The following is a 27,213-nucleotide window of genomic DNA, read 5'->3' on the forward strand; positions in this document are numbered from 1 at the left end:
CTATAGAGGGGGTTGCTCTGGATACTATATTACATACCCAAATCTATGCATATGCAAAATACCTGTTACTGTTAGTCTAAGAAGCAAGGGATTGAATCCCAGTGAGACTGTTGTGAGATGGAACACAAACCACCATTTGTTAAAGTATAGACCGAGAACTGAGTAGATACTGACTAAGGAAAGTCATAGTATCAACATCTTTTTATTTTCATCTAGATTCTTCCAAAATTGGAGGTCTGGAACTTACAGTAGATGATAGAAGTAGCTAACCAAGTAGTTAAAACCTTTTCTCTTAAAACAATTCAGAGCTGTGATGCCTGAATACATACTTTGCAGTTGTCCTCTTCCCTTGACATCAGCCTTGGAGTTAGCTGTAGGATGACTCCCACGCTACTTCATAAAGCAGAAAATATGGGAATAAAGTTTCGCTTTGAAAGTGCATATAGTAAATGTAAGTTCATGCACTGAATTGTCAGATGCCATTCTAAACTTCTGCTATAAGCAAAAGATGTACAAAACCGTTCTGTGCAAACCAACTGCTATAACAAAAAATACTATTTCACTGGAGTACTTCAGCATTTTGATGCAGTATTAACTGTTTTCTCTCTCCTCTGTCTTCAGTTCTGCAGCAGTCTTGTTCATTTCTTAACTATACCATCCACCTTCTATACTAGGATCATGGTAAGGGTACAAAACTTCATAGCCATAAATCAGCGTTTGATACCACACTCCTTTGTATAGTAAAGCAAGTCCTCTAAAACCCAAGCATAGTGTATGGACTTACTTTACATTCTGTAAAGATGACATGGGTAGTAGAAGGAGTACACTTGATTATTTCAGGATTATTAGTGCTTGCTTGCTTGTGCAACAAGAAAGCATCGGATATAATTACAATTAAAACATTTTTCCTCAACTATTGCTTTATTTTTGTCATATGCCAACTGAAATAATGATGCAATTTTAGAAATAAGGCTCAGCAGTATGATGGACAGCTGCTGGCAATTTTTCTCCAGTGAGACTTCTGCTTAGGACTGAAGTATGGGCAGTAGTTTCAGAGTTCAGAATACAATAGGATTTGGCAATCATATTTTCTTCCTCTCGGTCTGTTTGATGCAGCATTCATCCTGTATAATGCTGTGGTTGGAATGCTTCTCACCTGCATCCTTAACAACGAGTAGAAATTCCTGATACATAATTGGCACATGCAAAATATTATATAATGCAATAGCTGAGTTTAAAATGTGGCTATTAAATTTAAAACTATCTACAACAATCCAGAGCTTCTTAGATATACTATCAACAACTTGTGCTATATGTTGGTAATGAATAGATGCAAGATACCATTGCCTACTTAGGGACTTCCTATTCCTTTCAAAAGTCATTATATTCTCTTACTTTGAAAATCTTAAATATTTATACTGAAAGGCTATATTACATTAACATATAAAATTATTTATATCCAGACTCACCTGACCCTTCAGTTTTCTAGTATTGCTTACCCAGTAGCAATTACTAGTCATTAGTGCTATATTTCACAGCACAGTGGATTGTAAAACCTTATTTGAGTCAAGATGCTGTAGTTTCTTTATTTAAACCACTGTTTTAGAATGACATGAGTTCTCAGAGGGCTGCTACAGAGCGAAAGTGTAACTGTAGCCATCCTAATATCCTTCCTGTTGCAAGTTAAGAGAAAATATTAAATATTTTGCTTATAAGATCTATTCTTCAACGGTGAGTAAAATATTCTTGCATAAAGACAAGTGGTATATTTATAATTGACTAGTTTACTATGGTGTTTCTAAAAAAAAAAAAAACCAACCCAAAACCAACATTCTGCTTAAAGATGTTACTTTTTGTGTACACCTTTCTCTATAGTTTGTCCCTTAGTATTAGAAAGTTATCACAGCTTACAAATCAGCTGGTAACACTTTGTCTTCATTCTACTGGAAGAGATCTTCTTTCTCTGCACTGAAGTAATGACTTGACAACAACCTGCTGAAGAGATCACTGAAGTCTGCACCAATTACATGATTCCAATCTTTAAGTGTAATGTGTAATTCCTCTCAAGGAACACAGATAAAAACAGTTCACTTTTCAAGACTAGAAAAGTCTGGTCCTCCTTTGCTGTAATTTCCAGAAATTTCTGCCCCGCTGAAGTCAAATCCAGGGTTCTGATGGAAGTAAGGGAAAAGTTTAATAGATACATTATTCTTAATAAAAATGTAAAAAACCAAACAAACAAAAAACAAAAACCGCAAAACAACAAACAAAAGCCCAAAACTGTTTCTGTTAATATTCTGCCATTCTAACAAAGACATATAACGATCAACTTGTCATCCATTTGTCATGGCACTGAAATTCTTCAGTGCATCTGAAGAACGCACTGAAAATGCATCAACAAATAAACCTTGAGTTGTCACAGTTTGGTTGCCTACTGCTGAATTGACTTTGTAATGCTGTTCTCAATTTGGCAAACGGTTAGATCTCCCACTAAAGAAATATTAAAGAAAGTTTAAGAAAAATTTCTGGCTTCTGGTGTCCCTTCAAATTATTATTTGAAAATATAAGTACCTGCCATGCTGGAAAACAACTTTCATAAAAATTATGCTCTTTATTGCAATATGTAGTGTGCTGATTCAGCTGTTAAGAAATAAGTCGTAATTCTGTAACTGCAGACTTGCATAGGAATAGTTGTGTGCTAAAGGTGTACCAAAACAATTTAAGCAATTTCAGTAAAAGGGCAAGGAAAATATTTTCCAGATAACTATTCTACACCATCTGATGTTATAAACAAACATATTCAATAGAGTTTGGTGTTGGAAGTTTTTTATAAATATGGCTATGCCATAATTCTAGATAATAATAGAAATTGTGTGTAACCTAACTTAAGTGAAGTTGTTAGTATTATGCAACAGACCCTAAAACAGCAATACCCCCCCCCCCCCCAACTCATCTTAACTTTTCACAAAACCTTCAGACAGACTACGGACAGAATAACCTCTTGAAAGTACACTGATAAAGCCTCGTGAGCGTTCTATATATATTGAACTACAGTATATGTTTCCACAGCACTGGACAGCAGAATAATTTTGCTCAGCTTTCATGGCCATAACCTCAGTGTGCAAACACAAAATATAAGGAGTAATTATCGTCCTTTAACTTGCCTCTCTTTGGAATCGCTCCAGTGTGAGTTTCCTTTGCATCTGGTCCTGTACCCAAGGATCAGCAGCATATTCATTTTCTAACAGAGATGTCCAACAGTTTCCAGCATCTCGATTTGTCTTCATTAGAACAATTCGTATCAGCTTCCTGTCTTCTGTTGAATGAAAACAGACACATAAAACAAACCCTAAACTCAGTCCTATGTGCTAGTCTTTTGTTGTTGTTTTGGTGAATTCACCATTAACAAGCACAGAATTTTTTTTGTGAAGTAATTTAAACTCTTAATGCCAACAGGGTTATTGATAAATAAATAAACATTAACAAGAAACAGAAAGGCTGAAGCAAAGATAGCCTATACAGCCATCTCTCCCCTTTCTGGCCTGTAAAATGCTAAAGCTATTTTAAGGGATTAAAACACAGTTCATAAGTACTTCTGTTGCAAACCTAAACTAACCTTTTCAAGAGGTTCACAACAGAGAAAAGACTTAATCTATTAAGGTATACAGCTAAGGGAATAATGAAGGATTTGAGGTCAGGATTTACAGAGAGTTATTACAAATAAAAGCCAGAACTAAGTTTTAGCAACATACAGAGGTGTAATCAATTTATTTAAACACAGACAGTATGTCCACAGACAATATATTTATTTGAAGTACATTTCAAAGTTTACATGTAGGGTGTTTAGTTCTACTTAATTGAATACATACAGCATTATAAAGTGTATTTTGAAGATTATTTGCATACTGGAAAAGAGTAGGCTTCACTTCACAATGTTTGTTTACACTTCTAGTTTTCATGTTTGAGTTACAAAATTATTAAGAAATATTTAGAATGAATATGAATGGGAAAAAAAAATCCATCATAGGAAAACATTAAGTGAGAGGCGCAGTCCACAAATATGATTGCCAAAACCCAGAATATTCTGAACACTTTACAATATTCTGAACACTTTACAGTATTCATGATGTAGCGATCAGAGCAGCTTTTTTTGCTCATTATCTGTAGGTACCTTAGTGTGATTTTTAGATCGCTTATTGATTCTCTTGGACTGTAGGTTTTGTCACCCATCCCAAAAATATAACACATATAATATCACCTATCCCAAAAATATAATGCATAAGAGAAGCAGAAAAAACAAGAAAAGTAACAATTATGGAGAGGCACAGAGCACATAACTGTACCGTAACTGTCTAGCTTTAAGAAGGGTTTGCAAAAAACTTCTCACTATATTGAAGTGTTTGTAATCCACTGACTACTGCCTTCCACGCTATGGCATTTTTCCATTAACCTTAATCTCTAGGGCTTTTGTACTACCTCAGTTCCTTAGTCTGGCAATAAAGATTGTCTTTTTTACAAAGCTATGTACAGGGAAGAAAGTAATCTTTCCCATTAAAAAAAAAGGGGGTAATCTCTTCTGCAGCATATTTTGAGAAGTTCTACTGCCCTCATAATGTCATTTCAGATGTAGGTTATTACCCAGCGTCCACGTTCCTTCATCAGTTATTGTAGAGTCAAAAAGTTTACCCTGCAAAAGACATGTACAATATTACAAAACAGGAAAATCCGTTCAGTTCCAGTTCATACTGGATTGTGAACTTTTACTCCCAACTTACCTTCTTGTTTTCTACTGAAAATTAATAGGATGATCTGGCCCTATCAGTACAGACTGGCATAGATGATCAAAGAATTATTTTTTGTTAGACAACTTTTGTCTTTTTTTTTTTAAATGAAGCATTTAATATGGTAAAATACCTGTTGCTGTTTCAGTATCTCAATTCATTGAAAGGGGTTGTGTTTCTCAGACAATAATACCATTTTTAATAGGCTTGCCATGAAAATGCCAGTGTTTCTGCCAAGGGTAATGTACAACTCTGGTGCAAGGTGTATACATTATGCTATGAAGAACTGTTCATTACCAATGCGAAAGCAAATCTGCTTTTGATCTGTTTTTTTGGCTTTCAGCACTGATCGAAGCTATGCACTTAAACACTGCCCAAATCCCTACAACAGAAGAATGCAAATCCACGTGAATTTGTTGTCTTTATCTCTCCTATCATCTTTAAAAGATCGTGTAGTTCGACAAAATGTTTCTAACAAATTTCACTTTTAATTTATCAAAATCTAGATATTTAAAGAAGAAAAAAAAAAGAAGCGCAACACGGCAGAGAGGTACTTTAATCTCCTCGGGACGCAGCGGAGCTCCCTGCAGCCACCGACGCCCCGAGGCCCTTCGCGCCGGGCGCGGCTCGCCGCCCCCTCCCTCACACCGCGGCGCCCTCAGCTGCCCCTTGCCCCCGGGCCGCGCCCCCCCGCCGGGGCGGCCGGTACCTGCAGCACCTCCTGGCCCCGCACAGAGAGCGCAATATGCCGGCTCTGCAGGCTGCAGCGGACGTCCTTAGCCCGGGTGCCCGGCGGTACCTGCACCTCGATGAACACCTCCTCCAAGGTCTGATACCAGCGGCCCCAGGGCGTCCCGCAGGGCACCACCCCGCTCCGCTCCTCGAAAGGAGCCGACATAGGAGACGGCGGCCCCGTACCGTACCGCCCCGGCGCCTCCGGCCGGCCCCCACCCGGACGTGGACAGCCCGCCCTGCGCATGCGCACAGCCCTACCGTGACTTCCCACCCGCCCCCAAGGACACCACTGGAACAGCAGTGCGCGTGCTCCGTGCAGAGGGCGCTGATTGGCTGAGCGAGTCTCGAGGGGGAGGAGGTGATTGGCTGACCGGGGCGCGTGGTGGTGGCCGTTGGTCCTTTTGAATGCTGAGAGGCCCGCGCTGTGCTGGGCCTTGTCCGCTGTCATGGCCTTCTCCAGGGCTCCGCTCCGGCGCTTCAACGAGAGCTCCGGTATGTGCGCGGCGGTCTCCTGTCCTCGTGGGAAGCGGGGGGGGAGTGGGATGTGCTGTGTGTTTTCTTCATGTTTATGTGGAGGATGAGGAGAACTGAGACTCCAGTTGGTGGTTGGGTTTTTTTTCTTTTTTAAAGTGGATTTAACTTAAATGTGTTACCAGCCTCATCTCATTGAAGTTGAAAACCCAATCGTTTACCTTAATAGTTCTCTGCTGTTCTGAAAATTTCATTTCTAGTATGTATGTCACTGCAAGGATCCTATGATGTTAAACCTTCAGATGCACTGAAAGGTTCTCTGTCATCTGAAACATGTCAACGGGTTAGGAAACAGAAGAGTAAGTAGTCCTAAAAGTTGCACAGAACACAATGCCATAATATCTTCGAATGCTGCTATTGTTAGTGCTTACATGCTGTTATTGCTCTGTTCTTGTTTAGAAATTGTTTTCTGTTGCAGGGGCTCACTGCCTACCTTCCAGCTCAAGGGTATAGCAGCTATAAAAACATACCTTACTGAATCTTCTGAAAATAGCTTTATATGTGACTTCTGCTAATTAAGGGGACCTCTGGAGATCAAATAAGTGATTTAACTACTTCATTAATGTGGTTTTTAGTGATATTTTCCTGGGCTTTTCAGATATAAAGCATCCCTCAGTTGAAAATGGACAGTGTGGATCTGGATGGTGGGGGGGGAAACTTGGCAGAAGCTGAATTCTCAAAACTGACTGTCATCTGATAGTCTCTCTAAACTCTTAAGTGCCCAGATAACTGATATTGAACTGCCTGACTGTAATAAGAAAACAGCTTGCATTGGTTGTGAAGTGGATAGTCTAATAATCAAGTGGCATTCTGTCTTTTGTACAAAAAGCTGATTAACCTTGTCTAGTTTGGTTAAAATTCCCTCACTATTTGTGTGCACACCCGCTTCCTTCACCATTCTTTTCTACATCCTTCTGCAGGTGAGACAAATCTGAACAGTGAGAAGAGTGCACCTACCTCTGTAACTGGAAGGAGACTTGTATCTCTCAGATCAACAGTAAGACTCATCTGTGGTGTCTGTAGCACTGTTAAATTCCAGCTAAAGCTCACTGTGACTAGTTAAATCATGTGTGTGGCAGATAACTTCCTGTCATAGCTGGTGAGTGAGACAACTAGGGAAGGTGCCCTGCTGGACCTCTTCTTCATGAACAGGGAAGGACTTGTGAGTGATGTGATGGTTGGAGGCTATCTTGGGCATAGTGATCACGAAATGATAGAGTTTTTGCTTTTTGGAGAAGTGAGGAGGGGGCAGTCAGCAGAACTGCCACTTTAGACTTCCAGAGGGCAGACTTTGGCCTATTTAGGAGATTGGGCAAAGGAGTACAGGAAGGCTGGAGGCTCTTCAAGGAGGAAGTCCTAAAGGCACAAGAGCAGACTGTCCCCAGGTGCCGAAAGACAAGCCGGTGGGGAAAAAGATTCAGGAAAAAGAGGAGAGTCTATGACCTTTGGAAGAAGGGGCAGGCAAGTCAGGAGGACTACAAAGGTATAGCGAGGTTGTGCAGGGAAAAAATTAGAAGGGCCAAAGCTGAGCTAGAGTTCAATTTGGCTACTGCCATAAAAGACAATAAAAATACTTCAAATACATTAGCAGCAAAAGGAGAGCTAAGGAGAATCTCCAGCCTCTGTTAGATGGGGGAGGGAACATAGTGACAAAGGGTGAGGAAAAGGCTGAGGTACTTAATGCCTTCTTTGCCTCAGTCTTTAATAGCAGGGCCAATTGTTCTCTGGTTACCCAGCCCCCTGAGTCGGAAGATAGGGATGGGGCCATAATGGAGCCCCCATAATCCAGGGGGAAACGGTTAGTGACCTGCTGCACCACTTAAACATTCACAAGTCTATGGGGCCTGATGAGATCCACCCGAGAGTACTGAAGGAACTGGCAGAAGTGCTCACCAAGCCCCTTTCCATCATTTACCAGCAGTCCTGGCTAACCAGGGAGGTCCCAGTTGACTGGAGATTAGCAAATGTGACACCCATCTACAAGAAGGGGTGGAAGGAGGACCCGGGGAACTACAGGCCTGTCAGCCTGACCTCGGTGCCAGGGAAGCTGATGGAGCAGATCATCTTGAGTGCCATCACATGGCATGTAGAGGACAACCAAGGGATCAAGCCCAGCCAGCATGGGTTCATGAAAGGCAGGTCCTGCTTCACTAACCTAATCTCCTTCTATGACAAGGTGACCTGCCTAATGGATGATGGAAAAGCTGTGGATGTTGTCTATCTAGACTTCAGTAAAGCCTTTGACACCATTTCCCACAGCATTCTCCAGAGAAACTGGCTGCTCATGGCTTGGACGGGTGTACTCTTTGCTGGGTAAAGAACTGGCTGGGTGGCCGGGCCCAAAGAGTGGTGGTGAATGGACTTAACTCCAGTTGGTGGCCAGTCACAAGCAGTGTCCCCCAGGGCTCTGTGTTGGGGCCAGTTCTGTTTAATATCTGTATCAATGATCTGGACGAAGGGATCGAGTGCACCCTCAGTAAGTTTGCAGATGACACCAAGTTTGGTGGGAGTGTTGATCTGCTTGAGGGTAGGAAGGCTCTACAGAGGGACCTGGGCAGGCTGGATTGATGGGCTGAGGCCAATTGTATGAGATCCAGCAAGGCCAAGTGCAAGGTCCTGCACTTGGGCCCCAACAACCCCATGCAACGCTACAGGCTTGGGGAAGGGTGGCTGGAAAGCTGCCTGGCAGAGAAGGACCTGGGGATGTTGGTTGACAGCTGGCTCATTAATATGAGCCAGCAGTGTGCCCAGGTGGCCAAGAAAGCCAATGGCATCCTGGCTTGTATCAAAAATAGTGTGGCCAGCAGGACTAGGGAAGTGATCGTCCCCCTGTACTCGGCACTGGTGAGGCTGCACCTCAAATACTGTGTTCAGTTTTGGGCCCCCCACTACAAGAGAGACATTGAGGTGCTCGAGCATGTCCAAAGAAAAGCAACGAAGCTGGTGAAGGGTCTAGAGCACAAGCCTTATGAGGAGCGTCTGAGGGAACTGGGGTTGTTTAGCCTGGAGAAAAGGAGGCTCAGGGGAGACCTTATTGCTCTCTATAACTACCTGAAAGGAGGTTGTAGTGAGGTGGGGGTCAGTCTCTTCTCCCAAGTAACTAGTGATAGGACAAGAGGAAATGGCTTCAAGTTGCACCAAGGGTAGGTTTAGACTGGATGTTAGGAAATTTTACTTCACCAAAAGGGTTATCAAGCATTGGAACAGGCTGCCCAGGGAAGTGGTTGAGTCACCATCCCTGGAAGTATTTAAAAGACGTTTGGATGAGGTGCTTAGGGACATGCTGTAGTGTTGGTCTTGGTAGTGTTAGGTTTATGGTTGGACTTGATTATCTTAAAGGCCTTTTCCAACCTGTATGATTCTGTGTAGCCCTCTTATGCAATTACTGTTAACCTACCTAAGTAAACTATGAAATGCATTATTGTGCCTGTATTCCTTAGTAACTAAGAAGGAAAAATGAAATTGCAGTGTCTTTGGGAATCATGTGATGATTACTTGGGACTACAGAGTGGCTTGTTGTCTTTGCTGTTACAATGCTGGGGTTTTTTGTCTCTTGCTTACCATGTAATTATGGTGCAGCTGCTTCTTTTTAAGAAGATTGTGTTTCTGTTTCTGCTTTCATATGGTGGACAGGGCAGAGCAGAAGCCTAGTGGTAAAAGAAACAAAGAGGGGATGATACTGTATATACAGGTTCCCAGTGCAATGTGTGAGGCTATGGATGTGAAGATGCATAGTTTATCAAGTTGAAAAATGATAACCCTGATTTACTAATTTAGTTCACTAGTACTTGTGATGTAGGACAAAATTCTGCAAACAAACCTGTGGTTAAGAGATTAAGGTGTTTTTTTACAGAGTTCAGGGGGTGCGAATGTCTTCAACTTTCTTAATCTTCTTCCTGTCACAATGGTTATGAGCTGTAGTAGTAATTCAGAGTAATGCTTATGAGAAAGTACAATGGTAAAACCCATCCTAACCTGATACTTGTCTCTCCTATGTGCAGGAGAGAGACATTTGCCTTTTATTTTGTGTGTGTGTATCTTTAATAGTATTTTCTATGTGAAGGCATCCACTCTTATATTTAACTGTGTTGTTAAACTAGTATGCAGCTAGAGATCAGTTTAAATATTTCTAATACCTCTGTTTTCAAAAGCCAGCTAATGGGACTCTGAAGCCTAAAAAAGATCTTATCCTTATGAAAGAGAAAAAGAAACAGAAGACTCTGGAGAAGGAGGTATGAATACATTATGTGAGTGCAATCCTGTTTTATGTTTCCCACTTACCATAATAAAAGATATAAGCTAGTAAAATTAGCCTCTCTTGCGTAACATGGCATACAAGTAGTTTGCAAATAGCTCTGTGCAAAGCAGAGATTATCAAATGTTATGGTATGTAGAAAACATTGGGTTTGTTAATGGAATTACATAAATTCCTACTGATTGTGAACAGCTGTGCAGCCAGTCTTTTTTATTTAATAGAAAAAGGGAGAACCTAGTCCGATGTTCTCTACCCCAAAAAGGTTCTGTTAGTTAACAACTGTTTGCTGAGATTTCTGTTTAATTGACACAATTTTATAGTTTAAGGGGCAGCTAGCTTTTCCTTATCAGTACACTTCTGTGTACTAATCTGTGCCTCATGCGTCTCAAATGTCACATTCTGTCTTTCTCTTCCATATCCAAAGAGGAGAGTTGGTTTTTGTTGCAAGTTGAAGCTAAGACTATTCTAACTTTTAACATGTTGTACTGGCTCAGTAGCATAAAATAAGTCAGATGAAATGCTAGGACTGCAAATCTGTGGTGCATAATAATAGAAGATTGTGGTAATTCTGTTATTTCCTTTCCTGTGAATGACAGAGTTGAAGATATATTTTCTGCATGAAAGTTAATACAGTTTGAATATTTAGCCTCTCCAAGAAAACAACAGGCATAAACTAATTATGCTATTTAGGAAGAATAATAGTAGGAAATAAAGAAAATACCTCCTTCTGTTTTAGATTCGTGCATTAGTGAGAGAGCGTGGAGAGCAGGACAAAAAACTTCAGGCTCTGGATGAGGATTTTGTTAAGATTGAAGCAAAGCTGAGTGCTGCAGTTCAGGAGAAAACATCTCTTTTGGCAAATGTTGCATGCCTAAAAAAACAGCTTCTGGAACTAACAAGAACCAATGAATTACTAAAGTCAAAGGTATTCAGACAAATAAGTGCATATTTGCTGTTATTAAGCTCCCTGGGCAAGAGGAAGCTTTAGTTGCTGATCAGTATCTTCACATTCCCAGTGCCCCTTCATTGACACAAGTGTAGAGCACATCCAGTTTGGGATCTTGTGTGCTTCTGTCTAAAGCACAGGGTGGGACCTGCTAACATCTGTCTCAAGGACAGGTAGAGATCATTGTTGTGGTTGGGAGGGGGACACTTAAAAGATTGTGTGAAGAGTAATCCATATAAGGAGTTATGCTTAGTGGTTTTATATTAATCTCTAAGCTGTCTGAAGATGGCGTGCAGAAGAAAATGAGCAGCCTATGCATGGAGTTGATGAAGCTCAGAAACAAGAGGGATGCTAAGGAAAAGGTATGACCATTTGCACTGCACAGGATAGTAATCCTGAGCTCTTCAGGAACAGACAATGAAGGGCTTACAACAGAACTGCAGATCATGTTTTGCTTCTGTCCTCAACTCGGTAGATTCTTTTATTTTCTGCAGAGTGAAAATACAGAAATAAAGAAAGATCAAACAACAGATGTTCTTAATTTTGCTGTTGATGTGCAGAGTAAATCTGAGTTCAAGTAAGGAAGCCTAGAAATACCTCTATAATAGTATCAATCTGTTGGTCAGACTATTGATTTATTTGAGAACCAGTGGTCTGAAGTATAGTTTGAAGCTCTTATACATGTTTGCGTTTTTCAGGGGGTGGTGGTGGTTGTTTTAACAAATGGCTAATATCTTTACAGAGGCATACTTTGAATCACATTTAGCATAGTAGCAAGCACCATCATTAAATTGTAGTTATGAAGTAATTTCAGTTTACCACTGTCTCTTAGACAATGGGGGTTTCTTACTAAATCTCTTTTTGGTGGTAATATTTGTCTTTTTTTTTTTAAGACTGCACTTGCAAAGCAGGAAGATATGGAAATGAAGCTGCAGGAAGTGCAGAGGAATCTAGAGCATTCAAAAGGAAAAGTAGCACAGTTAGAAGAAAAACTGTAAGTAGTAAGGAAAGGAATTGACTTAGATGACATTATATCATCTAGCTGTGCTTACATGCTTAAACCTTATAGTAAGCATGTAGTTTAGGGAAAAATACAGGCCATCTCCCTACTGAGAAGGAACAGACATTATTAGTATTTGTGACCTGGAATAAATTTGACAGAATGAAGTTTTAGGAACTGCTGTATTCTTATAAAATGAACATACACTAGAGGAACAATATTTTGTATCTAACCTTTTTCCAAAAGACAGAATATATAATCTCAACCCTTTGTCTTCCAGTGTGGTATGAGTGGTTTTCTTGGCTATGGGTTGGGGAGGGAAGATGCGTATCTTAAAGAATTGTTGTTCATCTTGGAACAAGACATTCATGTAGATTGGATACTTCAGTGTCTGGCCCTTTAGACTAGTAAGTTAGGAATAAGCAAGAATGAAAAAGCATTGGACCAGGAGTGGAGATCCTAATTCAGTAGCCAGGCATTTTACACAGATTTGATTAACACCTGTGTGTTCTCTAGCTAAGTGTATCGAAGAGCAGTTGTGGTGCTTTCAAAGTTGCTTCATAGTAGCCACATTCTCTGAAGAAAGGCAACTGCAAAGTGTCTTGGCTGAAGCAGCTGTATGTAGGAACAGAGTTCCAAATCAACACTTTCTATTCTGCCCAAGTAATGTCATTTGCTGCACAGGAACAGTGTGCTAACATATAGGCTATTTCTGAGGATGGTGACCTAAGATAGATGAACTTATAAGGTATATTATGTCAATTTTGCATGATTGGCACTGCAGCATCCTTCTTATGCTTTCTGCATTTACTTAACATCAAAGTGCTCAAATATGAGCAGAATTTTTATACTTATATTAGAGTTAAAATACACAAAGCTAGTAATGCAGGTAGTGCAATTCACAAAGGGAGGAAACGATAATTTGTCTAGCTAATGCAGCTGTTCTAGCATACTTGCTTGTGGCAGAATATGGCTCAGCATCTTTACTACAAATGAGAAGACCATATGGAGCAAGTATCAAAAGAGAGTAGAATCACTTCTTAGAGTCAATACTAGTTTGTCAGCCAAACTGGATTATGAAAAGTATTTATTACTACTAAGTCATGATGCAGTGGTTTACTTCTACTTGCTCCTCTGTAAACAAATAGCTTAGAAGTAACTCTGAATTTGTTTAAGTACATCCATCATTAAAACTTACTGGTTTTAGGTCTGCTACTGAGAGAGAGAAAGTTGAAGAAAAGTCTGACACTGAAAAACTCCTGGAATATATCACAGAGCTCAGGTAACAACCAGTTGTTCTTGAGTTGGACTGGGTAAGTTAAAAGGCAGTAAAACTAAGCGTCATTTATGACTGGTGAAGTAGAACCTTGGCAACAATTCTGTTTAACAATATTAAAATAGAGGGGGAAAAGAAATCATAATTTTTTCCACACAGTGGAAAGGAGTCATAATATCTTATTTTAATTATCTTTCTAAATGCCGCTGTGCTTTTCTGAGCTAAGCAATACTATGGAAGAGTTTTGTATCAGGGTCCTGAAATCATGTTTTTACCTGAGTTTTGTACATAAATCAAGCTAAATCCTTTTCCTCTAAGGTACTGGCAGTAATGTGTTTTAGCCCTTCCTTGTAAAACAATGTACAGTAGGGAAAAAAAACCCTGAATCCTGGCTTCTGGTGAACTTTACAATACTCCAATTTGCATATAAGAGTTGTGATGAATTATGTATGTATGAGTGTCAGTCTGATTCTAAAAATGACTAATCCAGTGCTTTGTAACCAATTGAAACTAACCAGTCTTCATAGTAATGTGTCCCTAGCTCAGAACATGGTTTACAAAATACAAAAGTGTTTAAATTTAATGAGTTCACTCTTCACCACCCCCCACTGTCAATTTACTCATTAAGAGATTCCTCATTAATCTTAAGATTCTGCTTATTCTTGTAAAATCTGGTTTATTGATGTGTATGCTTTTCTGTCAAAACTCAGCTTTGTAAAAGAACTGGATGCAGTGGTCCTCTGTAAATCAGTTATAGTGACTAATTCTGCTTTAATCAAACCTTTATATTTTATTTGTGTGATTGCATAAGTTTCTTTTAAAACAAATCATCAGCATTGAAATAAATTGCTTTTAATTGTAATTAACCTGTCTTAATGTGCAAAAACTTGTGTCTGGGAAAGCAGGTGAAGGCAGTTCTCCTCCTGTTGGAAACCAACATTCCTAAGCATTTTTCCTTTGTGCTGAAGTGTAAGCTTACAAACAAAATTTAGTAGTAACAAATATCTGAATTTTCTCCTACAGTAGTGTTGCAGAAACAGTTGAGAAATACAAACTAGGTGTTGCCCAGATGGAGGAGACATTAATAAAGAAAGACCAAGATATTGGGATCCTGAGGGATACCCTCAAAACAAAAGAAGAAGAATCATTTAAACTGATAAAAGAACTTAATGAAAGGTGTCAATTGCTTCAACAAGAAAAAGGTAATTGTTAGTGCTTGTATGCTGTTCACATATGTGGTATCACTGATGTGTCTTAAGGCATCTCAAACAGGTTTGTTCTAAAATGGCAATTTAGGCTGGTTTGTTCCACATTAAGTCATGTCTCTGAGCTCCAACTGAAAACAGCTAGGCATATTTCTAACAACATGGAAACTACCTTGAATCTGACATCTGTTAAGCCTAAACTTGTATTTCTGTGGAAGGTTACTAAGGTAATAGTATAGAAATGAAAATTGTTTACATAGTAGGAATGGTTTTAGTGTGAAAGCTGAACAGAAATGGCTTGTTCCTTACTCTTAATTGAGAAGCCGTACAATATTGTGTCAATCCACTGTTAGCAGCTTGTGCACAAGTTCAAAGAGGTATTGGGAATGTGTCTCAGAATCCTTCTTCACCTCTTTCCCCCCCTCTCCCCCAAAACCAGCAACTCTGCAGCCTGAGAGTGGTACTCAGTTCTCTGTGTACCAGTTGGCTTGTATGTGCTAGTATTTTGTGGAAGAAGCTTTGGGGAAATCATTTAGTTGTTTTTCCCTAGCCATACTGCTGTTTTGATGAAGGCTTATTGCTTGATCCAAAGATTCCTGCTGTTAAAATTCTTTTTGAAGTGGGGTACTTTCAGCCGATTTTGAGGAGTTTCCAGATGGGTTAAAGATGTGGTTTGGGGTGGGTTTTTTGGTTTTGGTTGGTTTTTGTGTGGTGTTTTTTTTGTTTCCCTTGCCTAACTAACTTTAAAGCTAGAATGGAAACACTATGAAGAATAGATATTGTAGTTCTTGGAAGACAGAGAATGGCATTTGTGTTATATTGACAATTCCTCTATGCAGAGAAAGAGTTATCTGAGAGCAGAGGAAAATTCCTGAGTATGAATGCTGAAATAGAAGACCTGAAACAAAAAATCGGCTTAGAAGAACAAGAACACCAAAAACTGCTTCAGAAACATGAGGAGGTGGTCTCTCAGCTGCAGCAAGAGAAGGTAAATACAGACAATAAATTGGTCTAAAAAGACTTTAATCCCAATGACTGGCACTAAAGGTTCTGATTTTGGTTACATGTGAGACTGCTGTATTATTAATGGTCTAATCTGTGGAATGTACAAGCAGGTGCTGGCAAGCAGAAACCATGTGATCCAAGATCCAATATCTCTAAGAATCATAGCTGGTATGATGGGTGTTTTGGTTCTTCCTGTAGATTTGACCTTATTCTTGTGCTTTAAAGTTTGAACACTGCAAATTAGTCTTTAATATCTAGAAGAGTACTGGTAGTTTTAAAATCTGTGATACTCTGGCATGCAGGAGTCATCCGCATCAATGCAGCAGAAGTTACTAGAGTTCCAAGATGAGGTAACAAGTGAGAGACATCTTCTTGAAGAAGAGCTGAGTGATACAATGAATGAGCTGAATAAACTACATGCTAAGGAGAAGAAAGCTGAGAAGTTGGTGAAGCAGTTGGAACAAGAAATCAAATCTCAAGCTCTTGAACTTGCACAGATGGAAGTAAAGTTGAAAGGGTTTGTGAAATAAACTTTCTGATTCTAGAGCTTTGAAAGGAAAAATGTTAAATCAGTAGCATAAACAAAGCTGCTGCCTAATTCAGGTTTTAGAGAGACCTGAACAGATCTAAATTTATTTCTTGCTGGTTGTTGATTATTGATAGTGATTAGACCTAATCCAGATAAGTGACTTGAATCAATTTTATATTGTCTTAAAACTGTTTAATTAGCATGCTGAGACTTGCTTGAAATGCCAGTACTGTAGTAATGTGACATTGCTGTGAAGGGTAAGCTACATGCATGTCCTATTGGATGTTTCTGCCCTGGAGAGGGCAATGACTAGGAAAGATTGTTCAAGCAAGCTGTTTCTTCCTTTCATCTATTGAAAGTTTACTATTAGGTGTCCAATCTATTCTATAGCTATCTTGGAAAATAAGGGGAGGGGGAAACGCTTAGTTAAATCTTCTGTGAAGATTGTGCTTTAATACATGAGAAGTTGTGGCAGAGAAGTTACTGGTTTGTCACAGTTAATATATTGCTGCCGTTGCAAGCCTTCTGTAATTGATAACAGCTTTTGGTAATGTGTTCAGACATACTTACCTCTGGTGTGGAATGCTGAATTTTTATTTCAGGAAGAATGCTGAGTTGGAGCAAATCAATGAAACACACAGCAATGCTGTTTTGCAAATCCAAGAAGAGCATAGCAATACATTGCGCAAACTTGGAAAGACTGTTGCTGAGTTTGAAAGGTATTTAAGTTTCACTAAGATCTAGGACAGGGCTTATCTCTAATATTACAATAAAATATGCTGCTTATTCATGCACCTTGGTACTTCACAGTGTATATGAGCGTTGGTACAGTACTAGAGCAGAGGATTTTGTGATGGACTATTTGATGGCATTAAATTCATTTATTCCTTTTGAGTGCTAGTCAAGTATAATGACACACTCAGTATCTAGTTCAGGAAACTGAATGTTTCTTCTTCCAAAGTGTAACCCAGTAGAATACTCAAGTGCTCTTGAATCTCAGAGAGAGTTGTAACTAGTGATGGTGTCTTCTTTGCACTAAAATGTCTGCAAAAAGACTTCTTGTTTAGACTCAACTTGCTCTGGATAGAGATTATTTTCCTACAGTGCTTGCAGATCTTTCTTCTCAAAATATTCAGGTTGTGGAAATATTTTAAAAGTGATACTGTTATTGCTAAGTATGCAAGGCACCCATGAAGGATCCAATGGGATATTTGCCAGTGCAAGCTGTAGATAGTAGGTCTTTTGGTGTTTAAAATAAGCTTCAGATAGTTTAAAACACAAAAGACCTACTATATCTACCAAAATGTGAAAATATCTGTATCGCAGAATTTGTTGTAGTGTTACTGCTTATGGCTTTATGGAAATGTTTTTTTTTAACTTTGGATTTATCAGTGCTGGAACACTGCCATATCTCCAGATTATAAAATCTGTTACACTTGTTAATGTGAGCTTGTATTGCTCTTGTAAGGCCTGAACATGTCAATCTGTATCTTGTCTAAAGTAACAAGATTTTTCTTATTTGCATTGGAATACCAGCTACAAGAAGACAATAGCTGAAGAAATATGCAGTCTTAAACTGGAGAATGCCTCTCTGCAAGAAGAAGTTGCCAACCTAAAAAAAATAGGCCAAGATAATCTACAGCTGCTTCAGGAAGCAGAATACACTAAAAACAAAGCAAAAGAAGAATGTGCAAGGTACTAGACAGACAAACTTTTCCTTAAGCTAAAGAATGCCAACTGAGGCTTGCCTTCTTAACTAAACTTAACATGGTATTCTACCAAATAAAATCAGTATTTGATGTAAGCTTAAGTTTCTTCCTTTTCCCAGTGCAGAGGGTTGAAAATATTGACAGACAAAATTCATTAAGTTTATATGCATTAGAAAACTGGTCTGTTCAATCAGTTGCTTTGACTTTCCTGTATGTGGAACATATAGGAAAAGGAAAATACTTAACTGAAATATGTTGGAGTATTGTCTTTATCAGAAATTATCAGTTACAGTGACTGCTCCACAAATAAGATCCACAGGGGCAGACAAACAAAAACTTAATGCAGAGCTCTCCCTTTGCTGCTCTGAATAATGTGTCACCTCAAATTCTGCTCCCAAGCAGTTGCCAATTAACAATTGATGAAATGCCACACTGCAGTGAGGTAAACAAAGGTCCTCTCTCTGCCTAATATGAAGCACCACAGTGCAGCTGTGTAGTAACACCCAAGGAGTTTCCTTAGGCAACTAGCTGAGGACCTGTTTCTCTGACTAACAGCAACTTAGTGGTGTATGTTCTCCTTCCAGCTCACTGCCCACAGTATGAAAAAGTCCCTTGCTGTGGGCAAGTAAATGACTATTTGAGGAAGCAGGGGAGTTTGGTCTTAAAAGGTCCCAGTGTACAATCACGTGTATTAGGCAACTGGTAATAGCCTGTATGTGAGTTGCATTACAGAATATGTTATGTATGTGCTGGAAGATATTCTTCCCTGCTTCTTTTAATGTAGTTCCTAGCTAGCTTCTGAAGTTGAAGCTGGATTTAAGTCAACAACTATGTTCTAATCTTTTTAACTGTTGCATGTGGCTAAATGACTTACTCAACTGCATTAAAATGCTGTTTGGGCCAAAATGAGTTGGGCATTTCTGGTCTTCCCAAATTTATCTCTTTGATTTATAAAATGCCTCTGTAAAGCTTTGTAATGCTTCTGCTGTCTTGTTCACCCATAGCCAGTATATTAAGATTGTCCAAAGGACAATTACAGCTTACCCCAGCTTATTTTAAAACACTTGTGCTGTTTAAGATTATGTCCTTTTTTTCCTCCTCACCTGCCTAATATTGCCTCCAGTTTCCATTAGAGCTGGTAAAAGAAAAACAGCTGAAGAGTTATGTCCTGTTTGATTTGCTGGTTGAGTGCGGCAGGGAAGGGATTCTTAGTCTCCACCTAGATGATACAACAAACAGCTGAGGTTGGAGAGGGAAGGCAATACTTTAGGTGTAGAATCTTTCAACCCTTGAGTACATCCACAGTGAACAGTCTTGACTAGTTTCTGCTTGAGCCAAACCTCTGCATGTGAAGTCTAACTACTAAAGTGTCTTCCACTAAAAGCTGCTGGCATTAAATAGTCATAAATAAGAAACATACTATCTCTCCTTGCTTCAAAAGCACTGCTTGCTTCCTCATAGAAGTTAAAAATATTGTACATCTTGAACTCGATTGCTTTCTGTATTGTTGTTCTTCTCTTGTGGCACTGTTTGTGCAAACCTTTATTTCAGTTCTTCTACTAACAGCTTTTCAATCATGGTTACTTGTGTTTTCAGATTTAGAGTAGTGTAAAAAAAAAAATTTTAAGGGTTCATTAAGGATGGATGATATTTTCCTCAGGATGCTTTTAGAAGTCCAGACAAAGCTTGCACTAAAAGAAGCAGAAACAGAGAGAACAAAAGAGTCTTGCCTTGCACAAATAACTAAACTTCAGGAACAACTGGAAGAGCAAACTGAAGATCTGAAAAGAAAACTCGAAGTGGAAAGAGCAAGGTGACTTTTCTCAGACTAAAGCTGCATATTATAGCACATCAAAGTTGTGCTGTGAAGAAGTGCTGAGAGCTAACAGTGAACATAATGAAACTCTACTTTTTGCTTTTTAGGAAAACCATAAATGAAGATGTGAACTCTAGCTTAAAAGAAGAGATAAAGACCTGGCGCAATCTATATGAAGACTTACATAACAAAACTAAGCCTTTTCAGGTGTGTTACGAAGTACATGTTTATTAGTATCTGTTGACGTAAGACTTGTGCAGTTGACTCAAGTTCTACTCTTGAGAAGTAGACCTGCTCTTTCCCATTCTAAGGCATTTATCCTGCAGTGGTTTCCTAAGTTACTATCCCTTGAGCCAGCTGTTCCCCTTCCCAAACCAATCTTACTTTATAGATTTCAGTTCAGTAAAAAGCTATGTTTAATTAAATATTTCTAAAAGATTCAATATGTATGTCAGGAACAACTAGATGCATTTGAAGCAGAGAAGAATGCGCTCTTAAATGAGCATGGTGCAGCCCAAGAAGAACTGAATAAACTAAGTGATGCATATGCTAAACTACTTGGCCACCAGAACCAGAAGCAAAAAATCAAGCATGTTATGAAGTTGAAGGAAGAGAATACCCACCTGAAGCAGGTTTGTGAAATGAAAAGTTATAAATCTGTAAGTTATTCATTTGCTTGATTCCTTTTTTTTTTGTTGCTCTAAATACTTATAGACTAATCCTGCAAGCTACTTGCTTTCTATGGCTCTTAAATTCCCTGCAAGAGCTAGATTAGAACAAACCACTGATCTCCAGAAACACCAAGATAATATGTTTTAGCTTTGACTGAATATATGATATACAGAGGGATCACCAGTGCAAATAACTATTCTTACTCTTAGCTTGGTTGGGTTTTCTTACCTCTTTTGGAGGTTCTAGACTTAGTAAACTATCTGCTGAAAGCAACACCTGAAAATTTCAGGCTGCCATACTACTTAGTGGTGTTGTACAGCAATTATGCAGTGGTGCTGGTTTCTCTACACCTGTATGTTTGGTTTTGGTTTGTTTTTTAATGCCATCAATAATTGTGTATGTATGTTTGTGTTTAGCATTAGTCAAGAGGGCTACTTCAATAAATGATGAAGCAGGCTTTTCTCCTGTTCTTAATCTAACTTCCAAGTATTATGTTTTCTTCAGGATGTCTCAAAACTGCGTGCATTGCTAGCAAAAGAAAAGCAAGCCAACAGAGATCTTCAGGAGCAACTATATGCAATTCAGGGTATTAGGCGTTTTGATCCTTCCAAAGCTTTCCAGCATGATAGCAAGGAAAATATTCCTCCAAAAACTCCTTTAAAAGAAGGTAAGCGTAGATATTGATGTAACCATGTCCTTGTACCTCTTAAACTTAACCAAAGAAGGCATGACAGTCTTGCATGGTCTGCTGTGTTTGGGGAAGGGAGGAGAATGGCATCTCTTCTGAGTTTCATGGCAGATGTTGGAAGGCTGCATTGATGGGGCACTTCCAGTGTGCAGTTTGCTATTGTGCTTTCCAGCCCAGTTTCTTATAACCTGACCTGAGCAGGTGGTATGTCAGGTCAGACAACAAAAAGTGCACTTGATGGGGGGGAAGAGGAAGGAGTGGGTTACAGAGCATCAGCTGGTTTGCATGATCTTGCAAGATGTGAACTTTGCTTTGCTACTGTGCATCACCTACAGTTTTCCTTCTGTCATACAGCTTGCACACTACAGCTAATCAGGTGATAAGCAGTGTCTCCTGCATGGGTGGTAGGGGTAAAAAGTGGCTCAGCCTGAGGTTTGAGCCCTGGTTCTTTAGCTGCTACCTGGCAGGACCTTATAGTGCTGTAGGTGTAGAAGTAAGATGCAAAATGCCTGCAGATCAATGTGGAGTGGAGCGAAGGATGGCAAGAGTGCCATCAAGAGTGCATGAGGGGAAGCAGCATAGGAGAGAGTGTGGGAGGGTATAGATCTCAACCAGACCTTCGTTTTACAGTATATTTCAGGGTCTGAATTTCTGGCTTGCCTGTTGTGTGGAGTGTAGTGCCTTCCTTCCTCCAGCAGGCAAATAATCACTTCATGTGGTGGGAGCAACAGTGAAAAAACCAAACTTAGTAATGTTTTCCCATTGCAGGTAATAAAAACAAAATTTAACCTCTTCTTGCTGTTAAGAAAAATATCATAAATTGCCAATAAATTAATATACTGCAGAAGACTTCAACAGACTACTTGTTCAAGGTGAACTTGGATGCTGTATACAAATTTGCTAATACAAATTAGTAGGAATACTAGAGAAACTGTCTAAATGATGAAAAACTATGCTTGGTCATACTCTTACCAAGAAGCCATAGGTGACAGTATGTTCCAAACTCCTGGTAACATTGTTGTACTCCTGAAGTCTGAAAAGTGTTCACTGTTTCACTTTTTTTGTATGCTCAAGCTGCTTAGTTTGTTTTTGATAGAGCAGCTTAAGTTCAGAAAAGGTGAATAAGCACTGGAGAATAAGGGTGACAAATGCAATCTGATTTCATGAAAGATGTGTTTTTGCATCTATCTCATGCTTTCAATTTTATGTTAAATTACTTTTGCTGTTTATGGCTGTTTCAATACCAATGGCAGGAATGCTGCTAAGAGACCCTTTTTCCTCTGTGGCCTATGTAATATAGAACCAATGTAGAAAATTGGACTGTACAGTTAGTTTTTATATTCTTAATGAGATCTATATTCAGGACATACTAATTTAAATCCTGGGGCTAGATATTGCAGCTGTTGATCTTCAGAAGAGTTTTTTCTGGTCAAACTCAAACTGACTGCATTTACCTACATGTTTGCATACTGTGGCTAAGATTAGTATCTTAAGAGAAATGTCTGTTTTATGAATGCTGTGCTTACTGGACTCTTAAATTATCCTAATGTCTTTGTAGGCAGCTGTTGTAATTGATCAATGCTATGTGAATGGGAATAACAGAACTTGTCTTAATTGGGTGGGAGGATATCCACTGTACATGCATTCATTCTACAGACTTGAATTTTGGCAAGGTGGAAAGAATCTGTTTAACTGCATCTAAAATTAAGAATGTTTTAGCACAATAAAAATTTTAAATGAAATAATTTGTCTATTTCCTTCACAAACCAGAGATAAAAACCAAAATCAAATTACACAGTGTAATTGACCTGGTGTTCTTTGTTCTAGTCTTAAATCTTCATAACAAAGCACAATGTCAGTCTTGCCTCAAAGACTATGTATTTTCTACTCTTACAGAAGACATTATTTAAGCTGAACTGTACAATACATGCAACCTGCAATTCCCTTATCCTCTCATTTCCTGTAAATTTCTTTTAATACAAAAGTAAATACTGCAATGTAAGTGAAACGTGAAACTCTGTGTTCTTGTTATTGCATCTACTAATATTCTGCATATGGGTGCTGCGGAGAGGCAGTACACAAAGCTTAGTATGTGAAATATATTGCCATTTCTACTGACATTACAAGCCTACAAAGAATCAATAATATGTAGGAAATGAGATACTAAAAATGCATATAAAGTCCCAAGAAAGAAATTGCTAGGTCTTGTCTGCTAATGTCATCTTTGTGTATTTGCTGGATTACTTGAACTTCTGAAGACTGAGGATGAAGATTAACTTCAGGTGTTTGAACTGAGAAATACTTAGTGTTCATTTAGCAGTTTGCCTGAAGTGTTGAGAGGCATATTTTAATAAGGAAGTTGCTGAAAGTATTTAGTACTGGAGTTATCTCTCCTTGTGGAGAAAGAGAAATATTTTATTGTCTGAAAGATGTAAATGGGGTAAAAGAAAATTGTAGAGGAAATGTGCATTAGTCCAACTCATTTGATGAGAACATGGTGTTACTAGAAATCCTGGTGTTGCACAGCCTGCATATCCACTAGTCAGTGGATGTGAAATGAGCAGTTGGTTAAACCAAACTCTATCTAGGGAGCAGCAGGGGAAAGAGCAATGGGGGGGGAGGGGGAAGTCTGTAAACAACTGAAAATGGAAGAACACAAGTAATGATACTGGAGTTTTTCTGTTACGATGGTATTCATCTTTCATGCAGGGTTGATGAAAGTTGCATGCTTTCTGTGCTGTTCTACTCGTAAGGGGATTTTTAAGGCAAAATCACTATTCATAAATCAGAATGTCAAGGTCTAATGAAAAGCCTTCATGCCAAAAAATGAAAGACATCTTTAGTTTAATGTGTTTTTAAAAATGTAAATGAGTGACTTATTTCAAGAGAGATTAGGGCAAGTGAATGTTAACAGAAGGTTCCACAAAACTCAAACATGGAAATGAGGACACTGAGTTAAGGTACATTTTTAACTGAACCTCATTTTTGCATGTCCTGCATCAAATTAGCAAGTTTGTCAAAGGGTGAAAGTATACCAAGTGAAGCAAAATACTGCAGATATCACAGGACTATGCTTTTATGATGGCTACATACCTTTTTCATGCAGCCTTAATTCTTAAAACTTTCTAGCTTAATTGGAAGTTTTGCCTAGGTGTCATTTTAAATCCTTTTTAGACTATTGGGAGCATGCTTATATTGACAAAAATAATAGGAGAAACTCTTGCAAATAACTATGCTAGCCTTACAGCAATGTTGGGTTTTGTTTTAGGTTTAAAATATAGATAAATAATGTAGAGAAGACTGGGGAGAGAAGTAAAGGGAAAATTTTGAGTGCTTTGTGTCAACTTCAATCTAAGCGGTTTTGCCAGTTTCATGCACATAGGAAATACGTGTCAAAAAATGAAACCTTGATACTGGTAGCTCAACTGACTTAAGTATTCATTGCAGGAATCAATTGCTTTCATGTTGTGGAACATACCTTTTCTTATTAAAAAAATATAAATAAGAAATTATTTCTCTGCTCATCCATCTCACTGTATTGTAGCAAGATCTGGGTTGTACTTAGCTTAAATGTAAAATGAAGAGCTGCTAGAATCCTCAACCTGGCTGACCTAATTAGAGCCCTTCTCCTGTTCCCTATAAACAGAAAACTAACTGCCTAAGACTCAATGCCAGTGCATTGAATAGATTTTATACACACAATGGCTGCACTTGTTCTTGCTGGCTGTTATGAAGTAAAAATTTAAGTTCATACTGAGCTGCTTAAATGGTACCACCGGGAATAAACCAAAAGCTTAACAGGATTCAGAGCCACACGTGATATAGGGCTTGGATTAGCATTTTGGTTTCAAAGGTCAACAGAGCTATTGCTTCTTCCAGTCCATGTGCTCTCTGCAGGCAAAAGCAGACAAAGGGACAAATGCACAGCTGAACTGCAATAATTTCCTAGGCTGAAAATTCCTTCTATAGTTTGAGGCAATGCCTGAAATGCTAGTGGAAATGGAGCAGGTAAGGCTCTGGATATTTGCATTAATAGATTGCTGCTACACTTTGATTATAGAATCTGGGGAAAAGGAAACAGGAGGAGGGAGAGACACTTAATTACGCTTTAGTCTCTGAATTACAGCCTGAGATGTTAATTTAATGAGTGGTGCATTTAGTCACCCAGTGGTGCATTATGCTTAAATGACTCTCATATGGACTATAATAAAATTTTTTATCTATTCTATGAAATCATAGTGTTTCACGAAGTGAATGTAATGATAATAAAGAAATTGAAAATATAAGCTAGAATGCTACTGAATTCATTGTAAATATTTAAGAAAAAAAACACTATATACAAATTACACATAGTTTTTGTAACTTATACTGGTGTCAAAAATGTGAAGAGATTTTACAGGCCAATTTATGGTTCTAGCCTGAGACTCCAGTATTAATGCTTTCCCTATTTTTCTCTTGCTCTAAGCCTGGAAGGCAAAACTCCTATTTCCGCTTCGTTGTTTCTGTTAGGATGTACAATGAGCTCTTCCAGTCTGTCAGGAGGAAGGGGTGTGATGTGAGATGTGGGTGAAGTTGTTACCTTAGTGCTGCTGAACAGTTCACTATTTCTTTGTAGGTTTTCCTTCTGAATTTCAAGTTATGAGTTACTGATATTTTTAATAGAATTTGAAGATTAATGAAAGGAAATTAAATGTCCATAGCTTATTACAAGGAAAAATAGGGCATCTGCATTCCAAGAAGGCAGAAAGTGGCTAAAGTGGTTTATATATATATATATATATATATATTCTTTTGTCCTGTAAATGTCAGTTGTTTGTCATAAGGTCATTTACAATATGATTCCATTCAATTTTTAGTAGATTTTCTGATTTCTCTTTAACTGTGTGTTAATTCCTGTAGTATCAGCTGGTTTTCTTGAATACTAATTAAATACTGTTTTAATAGAGTCGAGCTGAAATATTTATCAAGTGAAGATCTAAGTGAACATAGCTAACAAGTCTTGGCCACTAATTCTTACAGATCTGCTTAACTTTAGTCCTATTGTTAAAAGCAATGTTAGGCATGCAGCCTTTGCCTTTGTGTGTGTCAGAAGTATCACAGTAAAAAAGCTTTGTTACTTCAAAGACTTGCATTTAAAAAACCCCAACTTTATTTTGTAAACATAAAATTGTGTATATAGGATGAGTAATATAAGCAGTGATTGCTTTCCCAAAGGCAACCCCCCTTCTCTGTGGGTTTTACCAGTAGTTTTTATATGAAGCTTTTTTATGAGAAGGATAAAGGCAATTTGACAATGTGCATTATTTTGCACCATTCTAAAAGGAAAATGAAGTAATTTCTATTGAATATGTGCCAGAGCTATATTAATGGTATCTCTTAGCAGCCAAATAACGTGACATTAAAACTCTGAAAGAGATGCGATTGCTACACTAACTGCGATTACTCTTTGAAGCAACATAAACATGTTAAAATGTAGGTGCTCCGCAGGGCCAGCGCTGCAGCCGGCCGAGGTGAGGCTGCCCGGCCTGCGACTGCGCAAGGACAGAGCCAGGATCTTCTCTCTCTGCTGGACTAGGTCTTTGGGCTGAGGGTGACTTCTTCCCCTCTCTCCTGTGAGATACCAATTACTAATTTTGATTATCTGGACTGTTTTTTCTAAAACCCAAGACGACTTGAGACTGTAATTTTAAATTCTCTCTTGAAGAGGGAGGGTGCTGCGACCGTCAGTACGCCTATGCTAAAGCACATTATATGGGTCATGTATTTGATATAAAAGTCTTTTACATGTTTTTTTATGACTTCCACCTACTGCAAGTGGTAGCAGAGGGTTAGTTTCTGGCCGCTGGCACTAGTCACCCTCTCCCTCCTGCTCTGGCTGCGGACAGAAACGTTCCGAAGGCTTCCTGGTCCCGGCTTCCCCGGGAAGCGGCGGGCTTGTCCCAGCCCCCCCCCGCGTCCTGGCCCTCGGCTCAGAGCGGCGGCTGCACTCGGTGGCTAGAACTGCTGCCTTCCCCCGCGGATAAGGCCCCGCAGGGCTCAGCTTCGTCTCGTCCCGCCCCGCCGAG

The 27,213-nt window shown here is 39.0% G+C and overlaps 2 protein-coding genes across 5 annotated transcripts; one reads left to right on the plus strand and one right to left on the minus strand.

Moving 5' to 3' along the window:
• Nucleotides 1–1,764: 1,764 nt before the first annotated feature.
• On the minus strand, nucleotides 1,765–5,748 carry NUDCD2 (NudC domain containing 2). Of its 2 annotated transcripts, none has more exons than XM_072873292.1 (4): nucleotides 5,581–5,748; nucleotides 4,639–4,687; nucleotides 3,165–3,316; nucleotides 1,765–2,171 (listed from the first exon to the last, which is right to left on the minus strand). In XM_072873292.1, the coding sequence occupies exons 1-4, from the start codon at nucleotides 5,677–5,679 to the stop codon at nucleotides 2,088–2,090; spliced, it is 384 nt and encodes a 127-aa protein (XP_072729393.1). In that variant the 5' UTR covers nucleotides 5,680–5,748; the 3' UTR covers nucleotides 1,765–2,087. The 2 variants fall into 2 exon arrangements, with proteins under 2 accessions (XP_072729393.1, XP_072729392.1); XM_072873291.1 differs by having other exon boundaries at nucleotides 5,491–5,747.
• A 162-nt stretch (nucleotides 5,749–5,910) lies between these two features.
• On the plus strand, nucleotides 5,911–23,757 carry HMMR (hyaluronan mediated motility receptor). Of its 3 annotated transcripts, none has more exons than XM_072873288.1 (18): nucleotides 5,911–6,008; nucleotides 6,248–6,346; nucleotides 6,968–7,044; nucleotides 10,199–10,279; nucleotides 11,039–11,227; nucleotides 11,524–11,610; nucleotides 12,142–12,242; nucleotides 13,456–13,530; nucleotides 14,548–14,726; nucleotides 15,569–15,717; nucleotides 16,037–16,251; nucleotides 16,866–16,982; nucleotides 17,800–17,958; nucleotides 19,633–19,785; nucleotides 19,896–19,995; nucleotides 20,244–20,420; nucleotides 20,965–21,127; nucleotides 21,779–23,757. In XM_072873288.1, exons 1-18 carry the CDS (start codon nucleotides 5,963–5,965, stop codon nucleotides 21,793–21,795), a joined length of 2,184 nt encoding a protein of 727 aa, XP_072729389.1. In that variant the 5' UTR covers nucleotides 5,911–5,962; the 3' UTR covers nucleotides 21,796–23,757. The 3 variants fall into 3 exon arrangements, with proteins under 3 accessions (XP_072729389.1, XP_072729388.1, XP_072729390.1); XM_072873287.1 differs by having other exon boundaries at nucleotides 21,917–23,757; XM_072873289.1 differs by lacking the exon at nucleotides 6,248–6,346 and having other exon boundaries at nucleotides 5,938–6,008; nucleotides 21,917–23,757.
• The last annotated feature ends 3,456 nt before the right edge of the window (nucleotides 23,758–27,213 follow it).

The sequence above is a fragment of the Ciconia boyciana genome, chromosome 9 (assembly GCF_034638445.1).
Source record: "Ciconia boyciana chromosome 9, ASM3463844v1, whole genome shotgun sequence".
Lineage (NCBI taxonomy): Eukaryota > Metazoa > Chordata > Aves > Ciconiiformes > Ciconiidae > Ciconia > Ciconia boyciana.